The 20,645-nt window shown below is 39.1% G+C and overlaps 1 protein-coding gene across 4 annotated transcripts in view; it reads left to right on the top strand.

Moving 5' to 3' along the window:
• PIP5K1C (phosphatidylinositol-4-phosphate 5-kinase type 1 gamma) overlaps positions 1-20,645 on the top strand; it is a 150,159-nt gene that overhangs the window by 60,588 nt on the left and 68,926 nt on the right. For all 4 annotated transcript variants that reach the window (XM_072405098.1, XM_072405096.1, XM_072405099.1 and 1 more), the window contains exons 6-8: positions 5,947-6,099; positions 6,431-6,730; positions 13,761-13,966. In XM_072405098.1, coding sequence (XP_072261199.1) covers positions 5,947-6,099; positions 6,431-6,730; positions 13,761-13,966 — 659 coding nt within the window. The remainder of the gene's footprint in view (positions 1-5,946; positions 6,100-6,430; positions 6,731-13,760; positions 13,967-20,645) is intronic.

Here is a 20,645-nt window from a genome sequence, read left to right as displayed (position 1 = left end):
GAGTGCAGACAGGAGCCTGAAGCAGGCATGGAGTGATAAAACCTCTGCTTTCCCACAACACAGTCCGTGTGAAGGGTATATATGTAATTGTAGAATGTAATCTTACTGTATAACCCTGATTAAATTATATTGACACTGAGCAAAAATGTCACAATCCTCCATAATCCAAATGTCCTATCAAATGAATATTTTTCATGAGCTACGTAAAATCCAAATTACAACGATATTGTAAGATGAGCTTTAAATTAGTGACAACTCCCCAGTGGGCTTAATACAGCAGTGAACTACTTTATAATGGCTGCTATCTGTGAAATAGGACATTTTTACATATTGTATGTTTTCAGAACAACTTACTACATTTATTAGGAGTCGGAATCAGTTCATTTTTTGACTGCAACTCCATATACCCCAAAATTACCCTGACTCTGGGACTACACAGTCCTAGTCAAAACAATTCTTAACCAGTTTACCAGTTCAAGTAGGAAGTGAAAATGTTGATTGCTAGTATTTGAAAGAGATACAGGAGCCTGGGCATAACTGTCATCTTCAAAAGATTGCACCTACCCAACCAAAAATTGTCTGAAGACCACTGAGCAAGATCTGTTGGTGGAGGCCACAGGAAAGGGGTTAAACTTAGTTTGAAAGGTTTTTGTTGGTTGGCTGGATGTTAAGCTGGATGTTCAAGCACTGGATGGCCTCTGTTGTCCTCCTGAAGGTTTCAAATTTTGTACTTTCCAGGAAGGAAGATGAGGAAGACTTCGTATGTGTTAAAATCTATTTTGTAGTTCACTAAAGAATGAAAAAAATTAAATTCAGCTACCAAATTAAGTAATGAAATGAAGGACTCTATCAGAAAAAAAAATCAGAAAAACTGTTAAGAAAATAAGAAATCTTCAGTCTCATGAATGTTGACATTGGACCGAATTGTACTCAAAAATTGTTTCAAAATCAATATGAATTTGAAAGCCAATATGGGGCCTGGTGAGTGCATTCCCAATTTGGAACAGGTCTGAGAATAATGCTAACTTTCACCAAGAGCTCCTACCCACCTAAGCATGTTGAATTAAAGGCAAATGTGTTTTATGGTGGAATAGAGAAAAACCCAATTCACCCAATAAATGCTTTTTTTTGTGTGAGTGAAAAGCAGTAAGGTTGGAAGAGTCCTAGATTGAGCTACATGAATTTGGTTGATTGCCCAGATGGTAGGTGTGATCTATTTTTAGTATGTTTATGCTTTAGTCATAGGAAGATGTCTGGGGACTCAATTAGTATCTCAGGTTTGAGATTTTAGAGGGGGAACATTGATTTGATGTGGTCCCTCTTTTTCAATCTAGAGCCTTGTTTAAAAAAAAAATACCACGTATGTAGCCCTTGTGGACCTCCCATATGGTCAATGGGTTTACATCTGGAAGTTCATTGCTTGCAAAAAAAAAAAATCCCCTAATTGTGAGACACATCAGGAATCACCTCTGAGTTTTGCAGCAACTGGTTATTTAGGTGCTACTGGTAAGCTCTGTGCTGTGGGTGGTGAAATGTGAATTCAGTTTAGATGGGGGGCATGGTCTGAAAAAGTTATGTGGCCGATATTGGACAAGTCCTAGCACAAAATGGTGGCACGAACAATCAATACAGGAATAGATCCTGTGGACCAATAAGTCTCTGGTTTTGGGGTGCTGAAAGCACAACGCTTTCATGAGATGAAATTCAAACAGGAGTTTCTAAACTATTTTCAAAGTGGTACAGGACAGGTAGGAAGCCTCAGGAAATGTCCTGGAGCAGGTCTAAGGACAACTTGAAGTCCCCTACCAGAAGTTCCCTTTCCCAGAAAAAAAAATGACAATGTGGGGTAAGGGCATTCTGAAGAAAGGAGACATGGTTCCTTTTCGGTACATAGAGATATGAAAGGTAGATCTTGTATTAGACTGTTAAGAAACAAAAAGCAGTCTGTTCTGAGGCCATTGTCTAGGTTAGCAGTGTCAGGTGTGCGGCTCTGGTACATGCAACCAGTTCTGGATGGATATGGGAGCCACCTCTTTATAGATTTATATATGAAAGGGGTGACCCCTTCAGCATTGGGCCCAACTTGGCAGATCACTGCCAGAAAGGATTTTGCCACTTGTTGCATAAATAGGTTCAAGCTAGAGATCCAGAAGGAGCAGAATGCTGGCATTATTAAAATCAATGGGGCCTAAGAACCAGGCCTAGGACATTATTTTTTCTTTTAATTTTTAAAGGTGTACACGCCCGTACACAACTCATGGGTGATCCAATGATCTTAAACAATGTTGAAAGGAGATCTGGATATTTTACAGCCCAGATGATTTTGTCTGGGTCTTATCTATTTCTCATTGTAGAAGATAATCTTTCCTGGAGACACTGATGCCCTGATGTCACAGTCCAACATGCTTCTAACTGTACGGGAAAGAAGCTGGTGACAACGCTTCAACCTGCTCGGCCACTGCCTTTGGCTTATGGCACACTGGAGTTGATTGTAGCATGCGGCATTGAGACCAGTTTTTCCCTAAGGCCTTGGACAATGCCATCTGAGACATAAAAACATTAATAATACTTTTTAAAAGTAATCTTGTTGGATAGACACTTGTTTTGTCTATCCAATGCTTTTTTTAAAGACAATTGCCAGAAAAAAACATCCTTTAAACTCGTAATAAACTCATTGACTGTGTATTATTCCATAACAACATTATCTGTGCACATTTGGTACGTATTGACATGTTGCAACATTATTGTCAACAAGATGCCCTTCAAAGTAAACTAACAATCTTTTCCACAAAAATGTATCTACTATGTCAGGATAATCAGTAGCTTCTCAGGCATACATTTGTATAACTACATCTCTTCTGAAAAAGACACGTGTTTTTTCAAGGTTGTTCTTGCTTTCTCATGACTTCTTCCTAAATCTGCTCCTCAAAGTACTCTGACTTTTTGGAAATGTGAGCTAGAAAAATCTACCTTTTCCTAGTTATTGGAAAATTTACACAAAACGTCCTCTAAAATTTGTTAACTCCAGCATTTTAACTATTTCAATTTATTCTCCCTGGTACAATTTTTTTCCATGAAATGGAAACCATGTAATATCCTCTAATATCATTTTCTATCTAGTTTAGCGTTTATGTTTTGTGTGAGACTTATATACAGACACATTACTTTTGAAAACCTTTTGATAACATCACATAACAGGATTCAGAAGCTTGAATATTTCAATAATATAGCAGAGTGAAGAAATGTTTTATTTAATTTATTGGAGTGAGAGAAGGAGTTTTTTTTGTTGCCAAGGAAATCATCCCAAAGAAATTGTCACCACACATATTGACCCTTTTTCAAGACCCTTTTCTAACTCTGCTTTGGTGACAACCCAAACTTTTGCTTCTAGATAGGACAGTTCGTGTTTTATTGCTTCATATTTTGCAAATGGTTGTTTGGAATATAAATATTTCTGTGCAATGCCCAAGGTTATGTGTACTTTTGTGTCTGTTTGTTTGCCTGTGTTGTGGGACAGTAGAAAAAAAGAAAATTAAAACAGCATGTCATAGATTGATGGCAGTCATTTTATAGATTTGCACAGGATTGTAGAAGATAGATTTTGTTTATTTGTTGATGTATTACGAAGTATGTGGGAATGGCTAGTGGCTAATGAAGGTTATTACATTAAATATTAATAACATAGACATTTACACTACTCCAAAATTACATATCAAGCTCAGTGTTCTCCCCAGAAATTTTTTTCAGCCGGGTGGTGGGAAGACAAACCGGGTGGTGGAAGGAAAACATTGCAAATTAGTGCTCCCAGTTGTTTATGCCATGGGTATCCAGTAACCTCCTATTGTTTCAGTCTTCCACCTTCTCCCTATACTTTGTTCCTACTTTGTAATGCCTGCCCCGTTAGTATATCCAATTTTTCCATTCTGTGTATTTTGCCATGACTGTCTTATGCCGTGTATTGTGACCCATCGTCCTAGTGTTTTAAGTTTTAAGAGTGTATTACTTTGTAGTAATGTAATAGTATTATGAATGTATGGTAACAAGTTAGGCTTAGTTCATATTAGCAGCAAAAAACATTTACCCCTTCCGAGTGACTTCTGGCAACTGCTAGGCACCTAGGATTGGTAACAGGAAGTAAGTGCCTGGCTTTTTCAGAGTTAGTCGTTTTTTAAGCAGCAGTGGTTCCTGGCATGAGGAATGGACAAATGTAACCTTACTGCCGGTGTGAATTCAGCCTAACTTCAGATGTGCTCCTGTGTCTATATTTAGTTAAAGTGAACTTTTGTGAAAATGTTTTTTTTTCATTTGATCCTTTTACAAAATTAGACCAGCAGGCCCATGCTGGCTCAGCTTCCACCTTCTCTCTGATGCTCAATTCTACGTCCAGTGCTGCCTTGCACTGTGCATGCATGAGATTAAACACTTTTTTTTACTTTTTAAGAAAGCCTCTGAAGATGCATGCACAGAAGGAGCAGTGCAGAGCCTCTTGGGATATGTGACAGATATCCCAGGAGGCTGCGGATTTCCACTTTCTTTACCGAAGTGGAAGTAAAGACTGAAGGGGAGAGCTCCTCCCCAAAAAAGTGTTAAAACAAAAAATCCAAAAAACGCACATTTTTCCATTACATAACAGAGAAAGTCATCCTTTAATATAATGTTAGAATTGTTGTGATGCTTTATTAGCATCATGCATGTGATATCAGATGGGGCAAGACAGCCAGTGACCCCCTCTCATCACTGCCCATATTCTATAAAAAAACACTGTCTGTGAAGTTTATCCGCAGTGTGTAATGTCATCGGCAGCGTAGTGTGATCGCTATGTGAGTGTAAAAGCTGCTTGTCATATTCTGCAGCCTAATAACCTTCAGATCTCCTAAACCGTTGGTTGTATTGACTTGAAATTTTTAAGGTACACGTGGAGGCATAGGAAACTGAAACTGTAGGTGCAAATGGGGGACACTTGTGGCTAAACCTTTCTATAATGTAATTACTATGGCATTATGAGAACATAAATCTCTACCTAGCAAAGTTTGCTGCCTGCTCTTTTACACATATCTGTCTGCACCTCAAACCCCAATTTCTCCAGAATTAGGAGGTGCAGGGAAACAAAGCTGTAGGTGGAAGTGGGAGACACTTGTGGCTATCACCTTTCATCACCATGGCATCATTACATAAATAAAAAGAAACTGTCCTTCAAAATGCATTTCCTTGTTACACATGACTGGACCCTTCCAGTATCCCAACCCTGTTAAGTTTTAATGGGTGTAGTTTATGTTCTAATGATCCCATAGTGATGAAGCTTTAGGGGATGTTAACCGCAGATGTTCCCCGCTTGTACCCATATTTTTGGTTTCTTACACCTCCCCATTCCAGGGAAATTGAAGTTCAAAATGTTAGTTGTGGACAGGACAGGAATGTGTAACAGGAATGTGTAACAGGGAGGCCCATTTTGATGGGCTAAGTTTTTTATGCTCTAATGATGCTGTAGTAATGAGATTGTAAGGGGAGAATGTGCCTGCCACTTGCACCTATATTTTCAGTTTTGTACCCCCCACCTCAAAGAAATTGGGGTTCAAAGAAGAGAAGCAGTAGTTTCATAGGTATAGATTTGTGACAGGTATGTATTTAGTGGCCCCACCTCATTGCTTCTTGCTATGTTAGTAGCCCCGGGGTCCCCAATTTGCATTTTCAATTTAGGATTCCAAGGCGCACTTTCCTATCACGTGAGGTCATACATAGTAATCATTGAATCCACTAACATTGAAGGTAAGATATCTTTCCTTGGGTTCCAAATACTATTCAGTTATTGTAGGATATTTAGTTTTTATTGATATTTGTTGTCAGCTTTGGAATCTACTGGCTTTTAATAATTTATGTCAGAGCAAAAATAATTTATTTCCTGCTGTGTTAACTATTTGAATTGTTCTTTTTTCATATTTAATTTAGTATTCTCTATGTAATGAGCCTCTGATTGAGCTTTCCAACCCTGGAGCGAGTGGGTCTCTCTTTTATGTCACCAGTGATGATGAATTCATTATCAAGACCGTAATGCATAAAGAAGCTGAATTCCTTCAAAAACTACTTCCTGGATATTATATGGTATGATATATGTGAGTTTTTTTTTTACATACAAACTTGTCTCCTATATTCTAAATCTCTTCTATATATCCAACTATATGCACAACTATTTCCTCCTATACCATATACATTATTTGTGAAGGTTTTCCTACAAAGAATGAGGTATATTTCTACAGAATCACTAACTGAATTTAAACTTTCAAGGAAGGTCTAAAGCTGGTTGCTGGCTTAGGAGATCAAACATTTTGTGACTGATAAAGCTGTATATGTTTTACAGGTAAATGTAAGTTTTAGTTACTTTGCTATACATTTTATATCTAAAAGTAACCCTGTATTTTCTTCAATCCTACAGAATTTGAACCAAAACCCTCGTACTCTATTGCCTAAGTTCTATGGCTTGTACTGTGTTCAGTCTGGTGGGAAGAATATCCGTGTTGCTGTAATGAACAATATCTTACCACGGGTAGTCCGCATGCACTTTAAGTATGACCTGAAGGGCTCTACCTATAAAAGACGTGCTTCCAAAAAGGAGAGAGAAAAATCCTGTCCTACATACAAAGACTTGGATTTCATGCAAGATGCACCTGAAGGACTGCTTTTAGATGCTGACACCTTTAGTGCATTGGTTAAAACCATGCAAAGGGACTGTCTGGTGAGGAATTTTTTATATTACCTCTTATTTGTAGCTCATCAGAAAAACCTTTCAAAACACATAAAAACACATATAATAAAATTAAAGATTTAAAAAAGACTCGAATTCCCACCCATTGCAAAATTAGACATAAAGATTTGATTTATTTATTTATAAATAGCCAAGTTGGAGTTGGATGCATTTAAATGGATGTGCATTATTTGCAAGTGCACCATTTTGTAAACGATAGACACTCTCTTTTTCTCTACCCGTATAGCATTGGAGATAGATTTCACATTTATAAAAAAAGTATTTGAAATAAATTGTGCCTTACCTCTATATCAGGCAAAATCCTTGAAATGGGGAATGTGTGTAAAGGTTTTTTAAAGTATGGTCTGTCCAGATAGATTTTACTCTTACAGCAGCACCCCCCTAAACTGACATGAATATTGTATATATCGTTATACTTACTGATCTCTGGCAGTAGATGTTTAACCCCCCTGGCGGTAGTACTTAGTGTGGCTCGGAGTTAAACTACATTACAAATGGTGGAAAACCTGAGCCACACTCAGGGTGGAATTGAGGGCTTACCTGGTCCCCACGAGAACCTCCGAGGATGCCGGCCCAGCAGTGTCCCCTTGGCGCTGCCCGGCCGGCATTGGTGTTCCCTTGGCACTGCCAGGAATCTGTGTTCCATGGCCTGGCATCCCCAACGTTCACACGTTGCTGGCATGCAAAGTGAGTACTTGTGGGTGGCGTGCACTGGGAGCTGGACTGGCGGGAAATTTAAAATAAGAAATATTTTTAAATGTCAAATGTACCGATTTGACATTTAAAAATACTAAAATAATCATACCACCAGGGAAGTTAATAAATGTTTTGTCTTTAATCATTATGGCACTGCTATCTATCGCTCACCGAATTCCTCAGCACCCAAGTTGTTACAATTTTTTTTAGCTTATGCTTATGCTTACAAAATCCTTTTGGATGGGTTGACACACTATTTCCACAGGGAAAAGGGTCACACTATTGGCCTGTTATTTACTAATCTATTCCTTGATGATAACACAAGATTTTAGGTCTGGCCTTCTTCATTACTTACCTGCTCAAGGGTACCTATCTAGAAATTTTATCTGACTAAATTTAGCTCTTCCTTTCACAAATAGATGGGATACTTCCAAGAAAAACATATAAATGTATTGGTTTATAGTTTATTTATGTTGATATGGACATCCCAGCTTATCCAACCCAGTTTATATTTCAAATTTTAAACAAGGATTTGTTCTTAGTACCGTTGGCTAATATTTTACCCCAGAACCCCCCTATTTTTCCTGATGTATGTCTCTATGATGGTATCCTCCAAACATAATATGGAAGTTTACTTTCTTCAAGTAGAAAGCTACCCTTAAGTTTCACAAGCAAAAGATGACCAGAGAATGTCAGATACTCTGTCTAAAATTCAAATTTATGAGGTTAGAGAGTCCTTGGGGGGGAAAAAATGTGTTTTCAGAACTACAAGTCAAAGTAAAGTTAAAAACCATATAAGGTTCCCAGAAAAAAGTGATATCAAAAGATGTATTTAAAATGTTGGCATGGCAAAGGAACTGCTGTTAAAATGTTGTTTTTCCACATGCATTGTGTTTGCAATGATTATAAATTCTGGTCTGTTCCCTAGGGTTTGGAGACGTTTTTTTGGTGGGATAAAGCTTTCTTATCCATTCTTAGGTTAACATGTTAGCCAGACCTCACTAATTAGCTGTAAACAGGATATTATAGCGAGCTGAGGCATATTGGTACTGTTTCTCTTCCTCCCTCTCACAGAATGCTAGAAAAGACTGCGGGCTGTTTTTCTTTTTTTTTGAGGGGGGGTGATGAGGGGACCTGTCGGCAAGAGACATAGTTTTTGGTGGAAGTTCGAATGAGTTTGTTTTTACCTAATAAAAGCACGGGAAAGCCTTTATAGGAATTTTGCTGGGTGTCCATGTCCCATGCATTGTTATCACTGCAAATGCCATTTGAGCATGTCCCTTGCAGAACTTTGTGCTCTGATTCGGGCAATGCCTAAAGTGTTAGACATCTTTTACTGAACAAAATAGAGAAGTATGTGAAACAACCTATACTGACAGATGGTAACTATCAACAGTGCAATGGTATGCAACAGCAGACTAATCAGTGATTGCAAAAGGCAAACCAATGAATAGCAGTAGAGTTGACTAAAGTCCTCCAAGTCTCCTTTAAAGGAGCAACAGCATTTTTTAGTAGTTGTATACCCTGCCAGGAATATTGGTGATGACATGGGCACTTACATGGCACATACAATGGGTGCAGTTCACCTTACAGAAATTTTCCATGGAGGATGATGTGGATGCCCCAGGCATGTATACCCCAGGCATTTTTGAGAGAGTCTCGGAACAGGAAAATCTACCCAGGAAGCAGTAGGCAAATATGTCAGCACCCCTTTTGATTGAGGGGCCCCAACCTCAGGATTCCACTAAGCCCAATAATGAAGTTGTAGCCAAACTTGGGCATTTCAATGACTGTCTGAGTCCAGTGTGCTCATTGTAAAATGATCCTGGAAAGCCCATGAGTTTATTTAGTTTACAAAGAAGTTGTAACTAGAAGTGCCCAACACTGCTCAGATTGTGGAACAAGTGGTCTGCAACTGCTACAGGAGAGCCTTGCTTTTTAAATACAGCACTGCAATAGTCATACAGACTCCCATAGCGTGGATGAACTGGTGTCATTTGTAGAGCATCATAATGCTACTAAGGACCTCAGGATGTCAAGAAATATCCTACCACCAGTAACCTACTAGCTCAACAGAAAAATCATAGCTGTGCTTAGGATTAGCATGGCTGTCTAAATGCAGTTTGCTTGTGTTAAATTGATCTTAAAAAAGGCTGCAAGGTCCCAGGTATTTGATGATGTGTCTTACAAACAAGTATTCAGAGCAATAGGTGCTTCACCCTGGTCAGGCCAGACCATTCCTCAATTTATGGTACCACCGAATCCAACTCTTCTAATTTAAATATGTTGATGCATGCTAATGATCTATGTTGATTGAAACACAACATACTTGGCATTTCATCACTGCCAAAGCTCAGCCATTGTAAAGGTTGATGAAGACCGGGTCTGCTTTTGGGAACAAGAACTCCTGGCCAGCAAGCTGACACTCTACCCTATTTACCAGATTGTATTTGCCAACATGTAAACCAGTAAAGTTTCTACCTACATTTTACAATAAAAACACAAAAATAAAATCAAAGTGGTATTTATTGTTTTTATCAAGAGGCTAAAAATCTTGTACTTGCAGATATAATGAGAATCAGGAACAACTGATGATGTAAAAATATAAATATTAACAGCCATTTTTACGTACTGTTTTTTGTTTTTGTTTTTTTTAGTGCAACGTTGTTTCTTTTTGTACTTTGCTTCACCTTGTTTTATTAATTAAACCGTTTGAGTGACTAACTATAATTTGTGCATGAACCTTCTTTTATTGAATATCTATATGCATTGATAGGGGATATACCATCCATATTTATGCAGATAAATATTCCAAAAATCAATAATTCAATCATTTCAGCCAGCTCAAACTGATATAAGTACACGTACACTGTGCCCTGTTCCCTAAATTTTAAAAGGCCTTAGTATGTTCTGTACAGAGTTTATTACTATAACATTAGGGAACAGGGGGGTGGGCATTATGAGGGCAACTTGGAAGAAGGGTTCAATTAGCCTTAATCATTCTTCTACTTAAAGTTTCCCAAAAAACTGTCCAGATGCAGCACCATCAAAAAATTAATATCCGATAAAATCAGAGTGGTTCATACCACTTATTGGTGGTGCTTTCCATTCCATCTGATTGTTCACAAATCAGGGCTTTGTTGAATTTCTAGCCAATGGCTTACCTCCAATGGAGAACTCACTTCCTTTAACTTCCCTGATTCTGTAACTTTTGCCTGATGGTCCACTCCTTTGATGATATTTTGGAATAACCACCACTGGAGTCACTTGTCACAGAGTATTAGAACAGGTTCTTCAGCTCTACCAGAGTGCATTGTGATTATTGCATTGCTCAGTGGTGTTTCCTGGATGTCCACCAATATGAGCAACAATTACTAACACATTTCACAATAACATTGAATGTTCTGGTTTTCTTTTTTGTAATTATGTAATTATTTGGTTTCTCAAGGAAGAGGTGGCTTGCACAGTGCCTAGTCATTTCCCCCACATAGCACATAACTGATTAAGGAGTTATTTATGTGATTATTTTTTAAATAGGCTAAACCGATTCCTCTGGCCTTTCCTTGGATTACTCCCCTCCCTTCTCTTCCTTTATCCTCCTCCTTTCCGTTACCCCCTATTAGTATTTAGAGAATAAAATATCAGAAATAAAGGGCAGACCACCTGAAGAGTTATGTACAAAGGTTGCATTTCATACAGACTTCAAATTGTAGTTATTTAGGTTGTATCCAAGGGATGAATTGAAGCAGCCCAATGCCCCCCACTCTCCATCTTTTTTGGCTTTTCCAACTATCTCTGGACTAAATATCCACTTAGTCGCCCACTTGTATATGGGAACGTTCTCTCTCTACTATACTATTGGCATGCAGTTTAGTGAAGTCAATGTGGCCTCTAAAACATTGTCAGGCCTCCCCCCCCCCCCTCTTTTGTTCAATATGGATACTTTATCTGCCTTAGGGAGATGAAGGGACCTATTTTCTAGTATCTCCATAGTATCCAGTGGTCTGATGGAACTGTCAGTCTTTATAGGAATTTTTTTAAAAGAAATTTAGATTTTCTAAAAGTATTTATAACAATTAAATAACAAAAACTGGGGATGTGGTGAATAAGTTAAAAATGCTTGCTGGTCTGTTGTTTGAGAGGAGAATGGGGAATTGGGGGTGTGGGGAAGGTTAAGGTGAATCAGGGGAGGGAACAAGGGGAAATTGTCTATGACAGGGGTTTCAAACTCAAATCTATAGGGGCCAAAATCAAAAACACAGTCACGGTCATTTATTGAACAGTCTCAAACTGACATGTTTAAACCAGAAATATGAATATGAGCAGAGTGCAACAACTTTTTCCCCTAATAAACTAAATAAAAATTTATAGAATAATATATTTTCTTTTATTGATAAAGTTTTCAGTTAAGTTGATAAGGTGGTGAAGCAGGTCTCCTAGCACTCTTCTGCCTCCTCCCCGACTGTGACCCAAAAAGTCCCTGTGCCTGTGTGGGCATCCAGAGTAAAGCAGGTCTTCCAACACTGGTCCAAGGCACCCTACGCTGCGCACACCTGCCACCATTTGATTAGCAGCTCACAGCGAGGTCTTCGAGGCAACAAGGTGGAACCCAGTGTGGAAATATCTCACCATGCGGCACCAAGCTGATCTCGTGGGAGGGCGACCGACATGCCAAACCGGTCTGGCAGGCGATCCAACGCACACCAGTGCCACCACCCGATGCGCTGCTCCAGATTTAAACACGACTCTCATCATGTTAGAAATGAGAAGATCATTCTTTTTTTTAACCCTTACTGACTATCATTAGTTTGTTTATTTGTTGCTATTTTTGTACAACTTGTTTCGAAATACTAATCGTGTTAGAAATTGTCAACTTTTTTTTTTAACCCTTACTGACTTTATCATTAGTTTGTTTATTTGTTGCTATTTTTGTACAATTTCTCTCGAAATACTTTGGAAAAGTTTACACGCAAAGATTGGCAACATAAAAATGTGTAAGTAAATGAGATATAGCTGTTTAACAATTACTGAATTTAAATTCTGATAGCTGGTCCAGATACCTTGCCTCCAAAAACAAAATGTAGGAAAAGAAAAAAGAAAAAAGAAGAAAGGTTACAGAAATTGAACAGAAAAATATAGTGTAAACAACATATGCCTCATACTGTGTTAGTTTCCTAACTTTGTATAGGAAGCAGATTATCTCTTTACCATGTTATCTGGCAACATACACTGCAATGTAAACAGAGCTGATTTGCTTTTATTAGTATGGGTCTTGTCTCTAAAGGTAAATTCATAATTTTCTACCATGTTCCTACGCTTTCAGAATATTTCTTAGAATTCATATACAGTACTTTGTATACATTTTGGTTTTGCCTTTAGTTTAATTGGCAACATGTTTTCAGCTTCCTTTGCTAACTTTTTCTAAACTTTGTTGTGCAGTTTTTGTTATATGCCTCGTATTTAAATAGAAAGGACATAGTATCAGATACATCAGAGAATGTTAGATGTATGTGTTCAAAGTAATGTGAAAATATAACATTTAATTATAGTTTCTACCACTGAACCAAAATCAGCAGTGCCCCCTTTATTTTGGGATTATTTTACAAAAGCAGTTAAGCCTTTTCATTTTAAAAAGTTACCGGTATTATTTTTTCAGCTTAGCGAATAGGAGGGAGCTATACCAAAAAAAAAGAAAAAAAAATCTCAATAATTTATTCGATTTATATATTTGTACCAGATTGGGGGGGGGGTTTAATAATTAAAAATGCATATCCAACGTAGATCACATATGCTTAACATGTTATATTTTATATAAAAGTTATTAAAAAAACATGTGTTCGCTCAAACAGGACATTGCAAAGCAATAGTTAAAAACGGGGAACACATAAATTCCCACTGATAAAAGTAAAGTAAAAAAAAAAAAGAACAGCATTCAGGATCACATTAGTATAATCATTTGCATTCACACAATTCTCCTGTCATTTTTTTGACTGACTAGCATATATAATTTTGTATAAAAGACACAATTGTGTCCAAGAAATATGACAATAAAAGCAGGACTCACACATGATTTGATGATTGACCTTTGTACCCTTATTCCTGGAAAAGTTGATTATCTGCCTTTTACATGTGTTTACATACAACATTTTTTATTTGAACCTGCTGTGTGGGATTTGTTCCATAGTGTTTGTTACATAGTGTACCTATCTTTTTTAAAGGACAACAGATAAAATATGAAAAGTATTTTTGTATGACCATTTTGGTAGTAATTCAATTTTATTTTCTGGATTTTTTGTTTTTACAGGTTTTAGAAAGCTTCAAAATTATGGATTACAGCCTTCTTTTAGGAGTACATAACATAGAGCAACATGAGAAAACACAACAAACAGAGGGATCTCAGAGCCAAGTTGATGGAAAACGCCCTGTTGGACAGAAGGCTCTGTATTCCACAGCAATGGAATCCATTCAGGGAGGTGCAGCCCATGGGGAATCTATAGATACAGATGATACGTGAGTAAAATGAGCGTTTTTATGGAATAACGTACACACAATTCTTAATTGGGGGACCTTTAGTTTTCTGCACAGCATTTTTTTTTTGCATGACAATACTTTTTTTGTTCCTGCTGATATTCTGCAGCCACTTGTTCCCTATATGCATGGGCCCCTGCAACTGTCCTTGTAATTTCTTTGTGGAGTTTCGTGATAGGTATAATAGTAGACCAAGTATGAGCAATGCTTTGGCGTGACAGCTTGGAATAGTGCATGGCATGAAAACATAGAAGAGCTATTGGGAAAGGGGACAGAGTGTTATAACAGAAAGTACATGGACAACTATCATTACAGGATCACCAATCATTATATTGATAAAAGGTGCAGATTTAAAAGCAGGAAAAAAGGAAATTATTGCTTACCTGGCAAACAAGTTTCTAAGCTAAATTTCTATGAGATTGTATTGTTTGACTTTAGATATGCCATTACCCCCATTCATGAGATAATTTCATGGGATAATTTCCTCCCATATAAATTAAATAGTTAGATTATTGTCAACCTAGCAAACCAGCCATATGTTTCTGTGAAGCTGCACACTCTGGGGGTAACTCTGATTTCAATAGGGAAGCTACACATGAGTTCAGGGTTAGCCACAGACACGACCCCTTAGCAACCTTACACATAGATAAGATTTCTGTACTCAAAATTTTCAGGAAATTTTTTTGTGGCATTTTTACACTTTCAACTAAAAGTGATATTTTGTCTATTTTTTGTTTTCTGCTTATTTTATAATATAATTTTAAATAATTTAATGTATTCAGTATATGCAACCTGGCAAAAAAAGTCATACGAATTTCATTAGAATGCCTTAAGCTTTTTTAACTGCATGCATTCACCATGCTATTATTTTGAAAAGCTTATATGATATCACAACATTTATTTCTGTCAAGAGTTGCATCAGTTTTTCACCAACACCTCATATTTTTTTTTGACATTTTAATAATATTTAAACATTTTTAACATTTATGGAAAACAGAATTAAACAAGTTACAGCAAAATCCAGTCTTACATAGATAAATACACAATAGAAAAGTCACAAATAAGCATGAAAGGTAGCCTTATATGCAAAGTCATTGACAACATGTGTGGAGCAGAACAGCAATACTTGCTATAGAGAAAATCCTATACATTTCAGTACAGTTTTATATTACAAACAAACACAATATATCTATAGTAGCCCTGGGTCATAAAGTGCATGGCGAAATAAAGCGAGAAGCAGGAGGATCCATTAGCCTTCTATAATCCAGGGAATCCTGTAAAAGGATCCAGGAAGACCATATCTGAGTAAATTTCTCACTTATATCATGAACACTAGCCTTTAGGTCCTTCATTAACATTAGCTCATTAACATTACGCAGCCAAAGCCCCAGGGATGGTGGAGAGGTATTTTTCCACAGTAAAGGAATACACGCCCTGGCCTAAATATTTTACAATTGAATTTACAAAACTCCTATTAGGCCAGTCGTGGAGAAACAATAGAAACAATGCCGGGTCCTCAGGGACCTCCTGTACGGTTATCTTCTGACACACCATTCTAACTGACCAAAACTCAGTAAGTCAAGGGCACAACCAGAATATATGCAGCAATGTGCCAGTGTCTTTGTTACATCTCCAACACATCTTGGAGACCTCCGGGAAAAAGCAGTGTAACCTATCAGGCGTGTGGTACCATCTTGTCAATAATTTGTAACCTGGTTCCTGGTGCCCACTATGAATCGACACTTTGTGTCAAGAGCAACATACGCTCCCATTGTGACTCCATAAAAGACTTGTTTAGTTCCTGTTCCCAGGAGTGAAAAAAACTCAACAAAGAGTATACAATCGAGGGAGCATGTCTAGTGCCACCTTGACCCTAGCAGATCCATTCGAAACCTGTAAGTGATCTAGTGAAAATTTCTGCTGACGGTAGGGAACGCAAAAAATGTGTAAGCTGACAAGTTCTCCAAAAATCCAATTTAAACCCCTGGGAAGAGGAACACAGCTCTGCTTGTCGCAGCCACCGTCCTTGGAATAAGAAAATCCTAACTCCATCTATGCCCTCATCCCTCAATCCCTGGAATCCAGCGTCCTCCTTGCCAGGTAGGAAATCTGGGGTTCCCAGGACCGTAGGGAGGGGGCTTTTGGTGGTTTTTCACGCCCGGAGTGTGAAACTGCCGGCACCAGGGATAAAGATGCAATTGTGTGCCACACAACAGTTGCTCCATGGATACCCACTGCTTTGAGCTTTTATTATTGCACCAATCCAAGACCCTGACCATTCTAAGACCCAGATGTGAGGCAGCATAGTAAAGCTTAAAATTAGGAACTCCCAATCCTCAACCCCTTTTGTGTCTAAATAACAGGGGTGGCAAAGCAGGGGACTGCGAAGGCCCCAAATAAACCTGAATATACGAATATAAAGCTGTTTGAAAAAAGAGCTTGGGTGTGGATAGGCGGGATCTAAAATAGGTACAACAGGCTGGGGAGTATGTTTCATCTTTATTTTTTGGATGCGTCCCCGTCAAGAGAATGACTGGGACACCCATTTTTCCAAATCACTGGAAATAGTTTGCAGAATCGGAATGAAATTCAACATACAGAGGTGTGTTAGGTCTGGTGCAATTTGAACCCCTAAATATGTGACGGTCTCAACCCACTTAAATGGAAAATTACTAGCCAAAAGCCTCTTGTTCTGTAGACAGAGATATGTTTAGAGCCGCACACATAGAGATAATGATTTTAAAATTGTAGAGACTCCCATATTCCTTCATAGCCTGCAGAAGGTTAGAGAGTGTGACCAATGGGTTTGAGACATGAAAATACAGGTCAATAGCATATGCTGCCACTTTCTGTTCTGTGTTGTCCAGTTTAAGGCCTGTAACACCAGGAGATGAGGTGATCTGGCATAGAAATGGCTCTAGTATCAAGAAAAAAATAAGTGGGGATAAAGGGCACCCCTGTCTAGTACCGTTGGCAATAAGAAAAGGCTCTGATAAACAACCATTGACCCTCACTGATGCAGAGGGCTTAGAATAGAATAGTTTATCCAGGTCAGCATATTTTTTCCCAGACCAATATGAGCCAGTGTCGCGTACATAAATTGCCAGGCCACTCTGTCAAAAGCCTTCTCTGCATCCGTGTATGCCAGGAAGGCTGGGGCCTTTTAGGTACATGTAGCGAAGATACAGTTCAACACCTTAGTTGTGTTATCCCTGGCCTCGCGAGCAGGGATAAAACCCACCTGATGGAGATGAATCAATTTGTGCATCAGGGGCTGTAAACGGGAAGCAAGACTTTTAGTTAACAACTTAATGTCTTGTTTGAGCAGCCTGTGACATTGGCCTGTAACTGGCGCAGGCCGAAGGATCTTTCCCTTCTCTGTGCTCCTAAGGAGTCCATAGGAAAACTGCCCCCATCTACAAGGGAGTTATATGCCTATTATAAGTTAAAAGAAATGAGGGGTCAGTGTTTCCAGAAACATTTTATAGTAAGGTAAAATGAATCCGTCTGAACCTGGGGATTTCCCGGGTGGGGTGCATACAATTGCTCTTTGAAGATACAATTCCGTCAATGGCGCCTCACGGAGGAGGGCGCTGTCTTCTACAGAAAGTTTAGGCATTCCAGCCTTGACCAAATACTGGTTGATTAAAGCAGTGCAGTCCTGACTATCCAAATCCCTGGTCGGTCTGCATTCAGGTTGTATAGTTTAGCATAGTACTCCTTGAACCTTTCAGCAATATCCCTGACCATATGGACTTTACATCCCCCCTTATCTACTACAAAAGGGATGTAAGTGTGTGTCCTCTGGATTCGCAATGCCTTGGCTAATATCCTGCTGCCATGCTCATAGAAGTCAAAACCAATGTTACTCTGCACCACACCTTCCCTAAAAAAGAGTCACATTGTTTTTGAAATATATGTCTAGTTCATTAGCAATAACAGTTTTGGTCACTGGGTCTTTGAGTAACGCCTCCAGTAACCTCCAGTTCCATGTTTTAGGGGAGGTGTGAGTGAAATACAGAAACACTAGGGTGTTATCTGATATGGAAATAGTGCCAATCGAGCAACATTGTACTTGAGCTAAGTCTACATGTCTCAACCAAAAATGATCTATACGAGACTACATCTGATGGGGCTTAGAGAAAATTAAGTAGTCCCTGTCTGAAGGATAATGTATTCTACATATATCAATCATCTGCTGTTGCAACAGGCATCTTTTCAATGTACTGAGCCCTCTAACCATGTCTCCTAAACCAGTTCTGTTAACATCCATACACGGGTCAGGGGCAAAATTAAAATCTCCCCCCTTAAATAACAAGACCCTTTTTGAAATCCTCCAAGATTGCTAAAGCTCTGGATAAAAAGGAGGCCTGGGTATGTTAAGGCCCTTACCATTCAAAGTAACTATTATTACAGAATACATCAATGCTCAGTGCTAGCTCTGCACATCCGGGTTTCAAAAAAAATAAAAATAAATGTAAGTGAAACTCAAATAAAAGTTTTGGTTCCTAAACAAATGGGAAAAGTAACCCCCACTGTAGGTGGGAGAGGTTATGTGGGAAGTGGTGGGGCAATGGGAAAGAACAGGTAACACTATTCTGATGAATATCACCTCACCTGTATAGGTAAAGACCCTAATGTGGAGACTGTGACAGCTCAGATGGGGTAGGGGCTCCCGCCACCCGGCCCAGCGTCCTCAGGTTCGATCCATGACCGCATCAAGGTGATGACATTGAGGAGCTCGACTTGGAGCGCTTCTTGTTCCTGCGCCTGAGATGAACTGTCCATTCCTGGGCAGATTAAGTGTTCAAGACACAAGGCACTGTGGGCCAATCCGGTATGGACACATCCAGTAGTAAAAGAGCAGCCAAAAATGAGGGTAGATCCACAAGGGATCTAAAAACAGCAGAAATCCCATCTTTGGAGGCCATGAGGTGAAACGGGAAACCCTACTGGTAGCACACATTATGTGCTTTCAATAAGGCCAGGAGTGAACGGAGAGCCAAAGTGTGGTGAGACAGATCCTGGAGAAGCATAATGAAGGAACCTCTGAAGCTGATTAATTATTTTCTTCAGGCAGCAGACATGATAGCCTCTTTGGCAGGGAAGGAGGTCCAGGAACCCTGTGCACACTGTCAAGGTCAATGGGGGTGTCCTCAGGAGCCTCTAAAATCATATTGAGTAGAGAAGTGACTGCCTCTGGTAGAGACTCATGGGTCACCAAATCTGGAAGGCCCCTAATGCGGATGTTGTTTCTCCTATGACGATTTTCTATGTTGTCTTGCTGCAGGATCAAGCTCTGCAGTAGCATGAAATGCTCATTCAGGGATTCTCTGTCTCGCAGTGGTGAGGGTGAGGGCATCAGTGGTCTCCTCCACAGCTAAAATCCTGGCCCCCAAATCACTTTTTAAATTAGCTATCTCGTGGCTAACAGTCTTTTCAATGCCGAACATGCAAGCTTCTTGGTCTGCTTTAGTCAGACCCAGGCTTGCTGCTGCCTGCTTATCCTGATTTTCTGTGAAAAGGGCAGAAGATGAAGGGGGGCTCAGTGAGGCCAGGTAACATTGCTCAGGGTCAGACTAATTTCTTCTCCTGCATTTCTTGAAGATTCTCAATGGGGCTAAAGTCTTCAATAGATGACTATTTCATGTGAAAATGATGTCCCATGCTCACAAAACCACCCTTTCACAATTAAAGCCTGATGCATTCTGGCATCGTTACCTTGGAATATGCCTGTGCCATCAGGGAAGAAAAAATCCATGTAAAAGCTATTTATTAGGGTGAGGTTGTCAGCTGATTAAAGTTGCTGAACCTTCTCTTGGCCAACTGAAGCAACCCCAGATTAAAACACTGCTCCCAAAGGGCATTTTGTGGCCAGGCAGTGTATTTTAAAAACAATGGAAAATTGTTGTCAAACTTACCTGTAATTTTCCTTTCCTGTAAACTTCTCCTGACAGTATACAGCTGGGTTAGTTCCACCCCTTAATCTTCACAGAACCACCTTCCCAAAGCTATAAAGTAACTTCCCTCCCCCCTGTTCTTTAACCAGCTTAGGACAGGACAACATAGGGAAATGTGTTGTTAGGAGTTTACAGGAAAGGAAAATTACAGGTAAGTAACAATTTTCCACATGCACGTGCAGCCGTCTCTCATTCTGCAGCAACCGAGTGATGTTATGATGTCAATATGGACCAAAATTCTTGTGGAATATTTTCAGCACCTTGCGGAATCTATGCCAGGAGGAATAACAGCAGTTCTGAAGGCAAATGGGTTCCAACCTAGTACTAGCAAGGTCTACCTCATATATTCCATTTTCCTTTCACTCCTCCTGACAGCATACAGCTGGGATGTAGTAACCAATACCAATTAGGGAGGGAAGAAAACAAACAATGCCACAAAAACAAAGCTACTCTTTAGAAAGAGCTGCTTGTTCTTTCCTAAATGGAAGCCTCAAAGTGGGCTGAAACTCCAACCTTTAAAGCTAAATGAATGTGTGGAGACTTCCAACTGGTTGTTTCCAGATCACTTTAGTGGACACCTCGGCAAATGAAGCCTATAAGGTTGCCACCTTCCTGGTTGAATGTCTCTTGAGTTCCTACAACAGTATCAAGCCCTCATGATGTAAGCTTACCACATGGTATTTAAAAACTCTAGGGTGCAG

The sequence above is a fragment of the Pyxicephalus adspersus genome, chromosome 3 (assembly GCF_032062135.1).
Source record: "Pyxicephalus adspersus chromosome 3, UCB_Pads_2.0, whole genome shotgun sequence".
In the NCBI taxonomy this organism is placed as follows: Eukaryota; Metazoa; Chordata; class Amphibia; order Anura; family Pyxicephalidae; genus Pyxicephalus; species Pyxicephalus adspersus.
The sequence above is the reverse complement of the archived record's forward strand: the minus strand, read 5'-3'. Positions and strand labels throughout refer to the sequence as shown.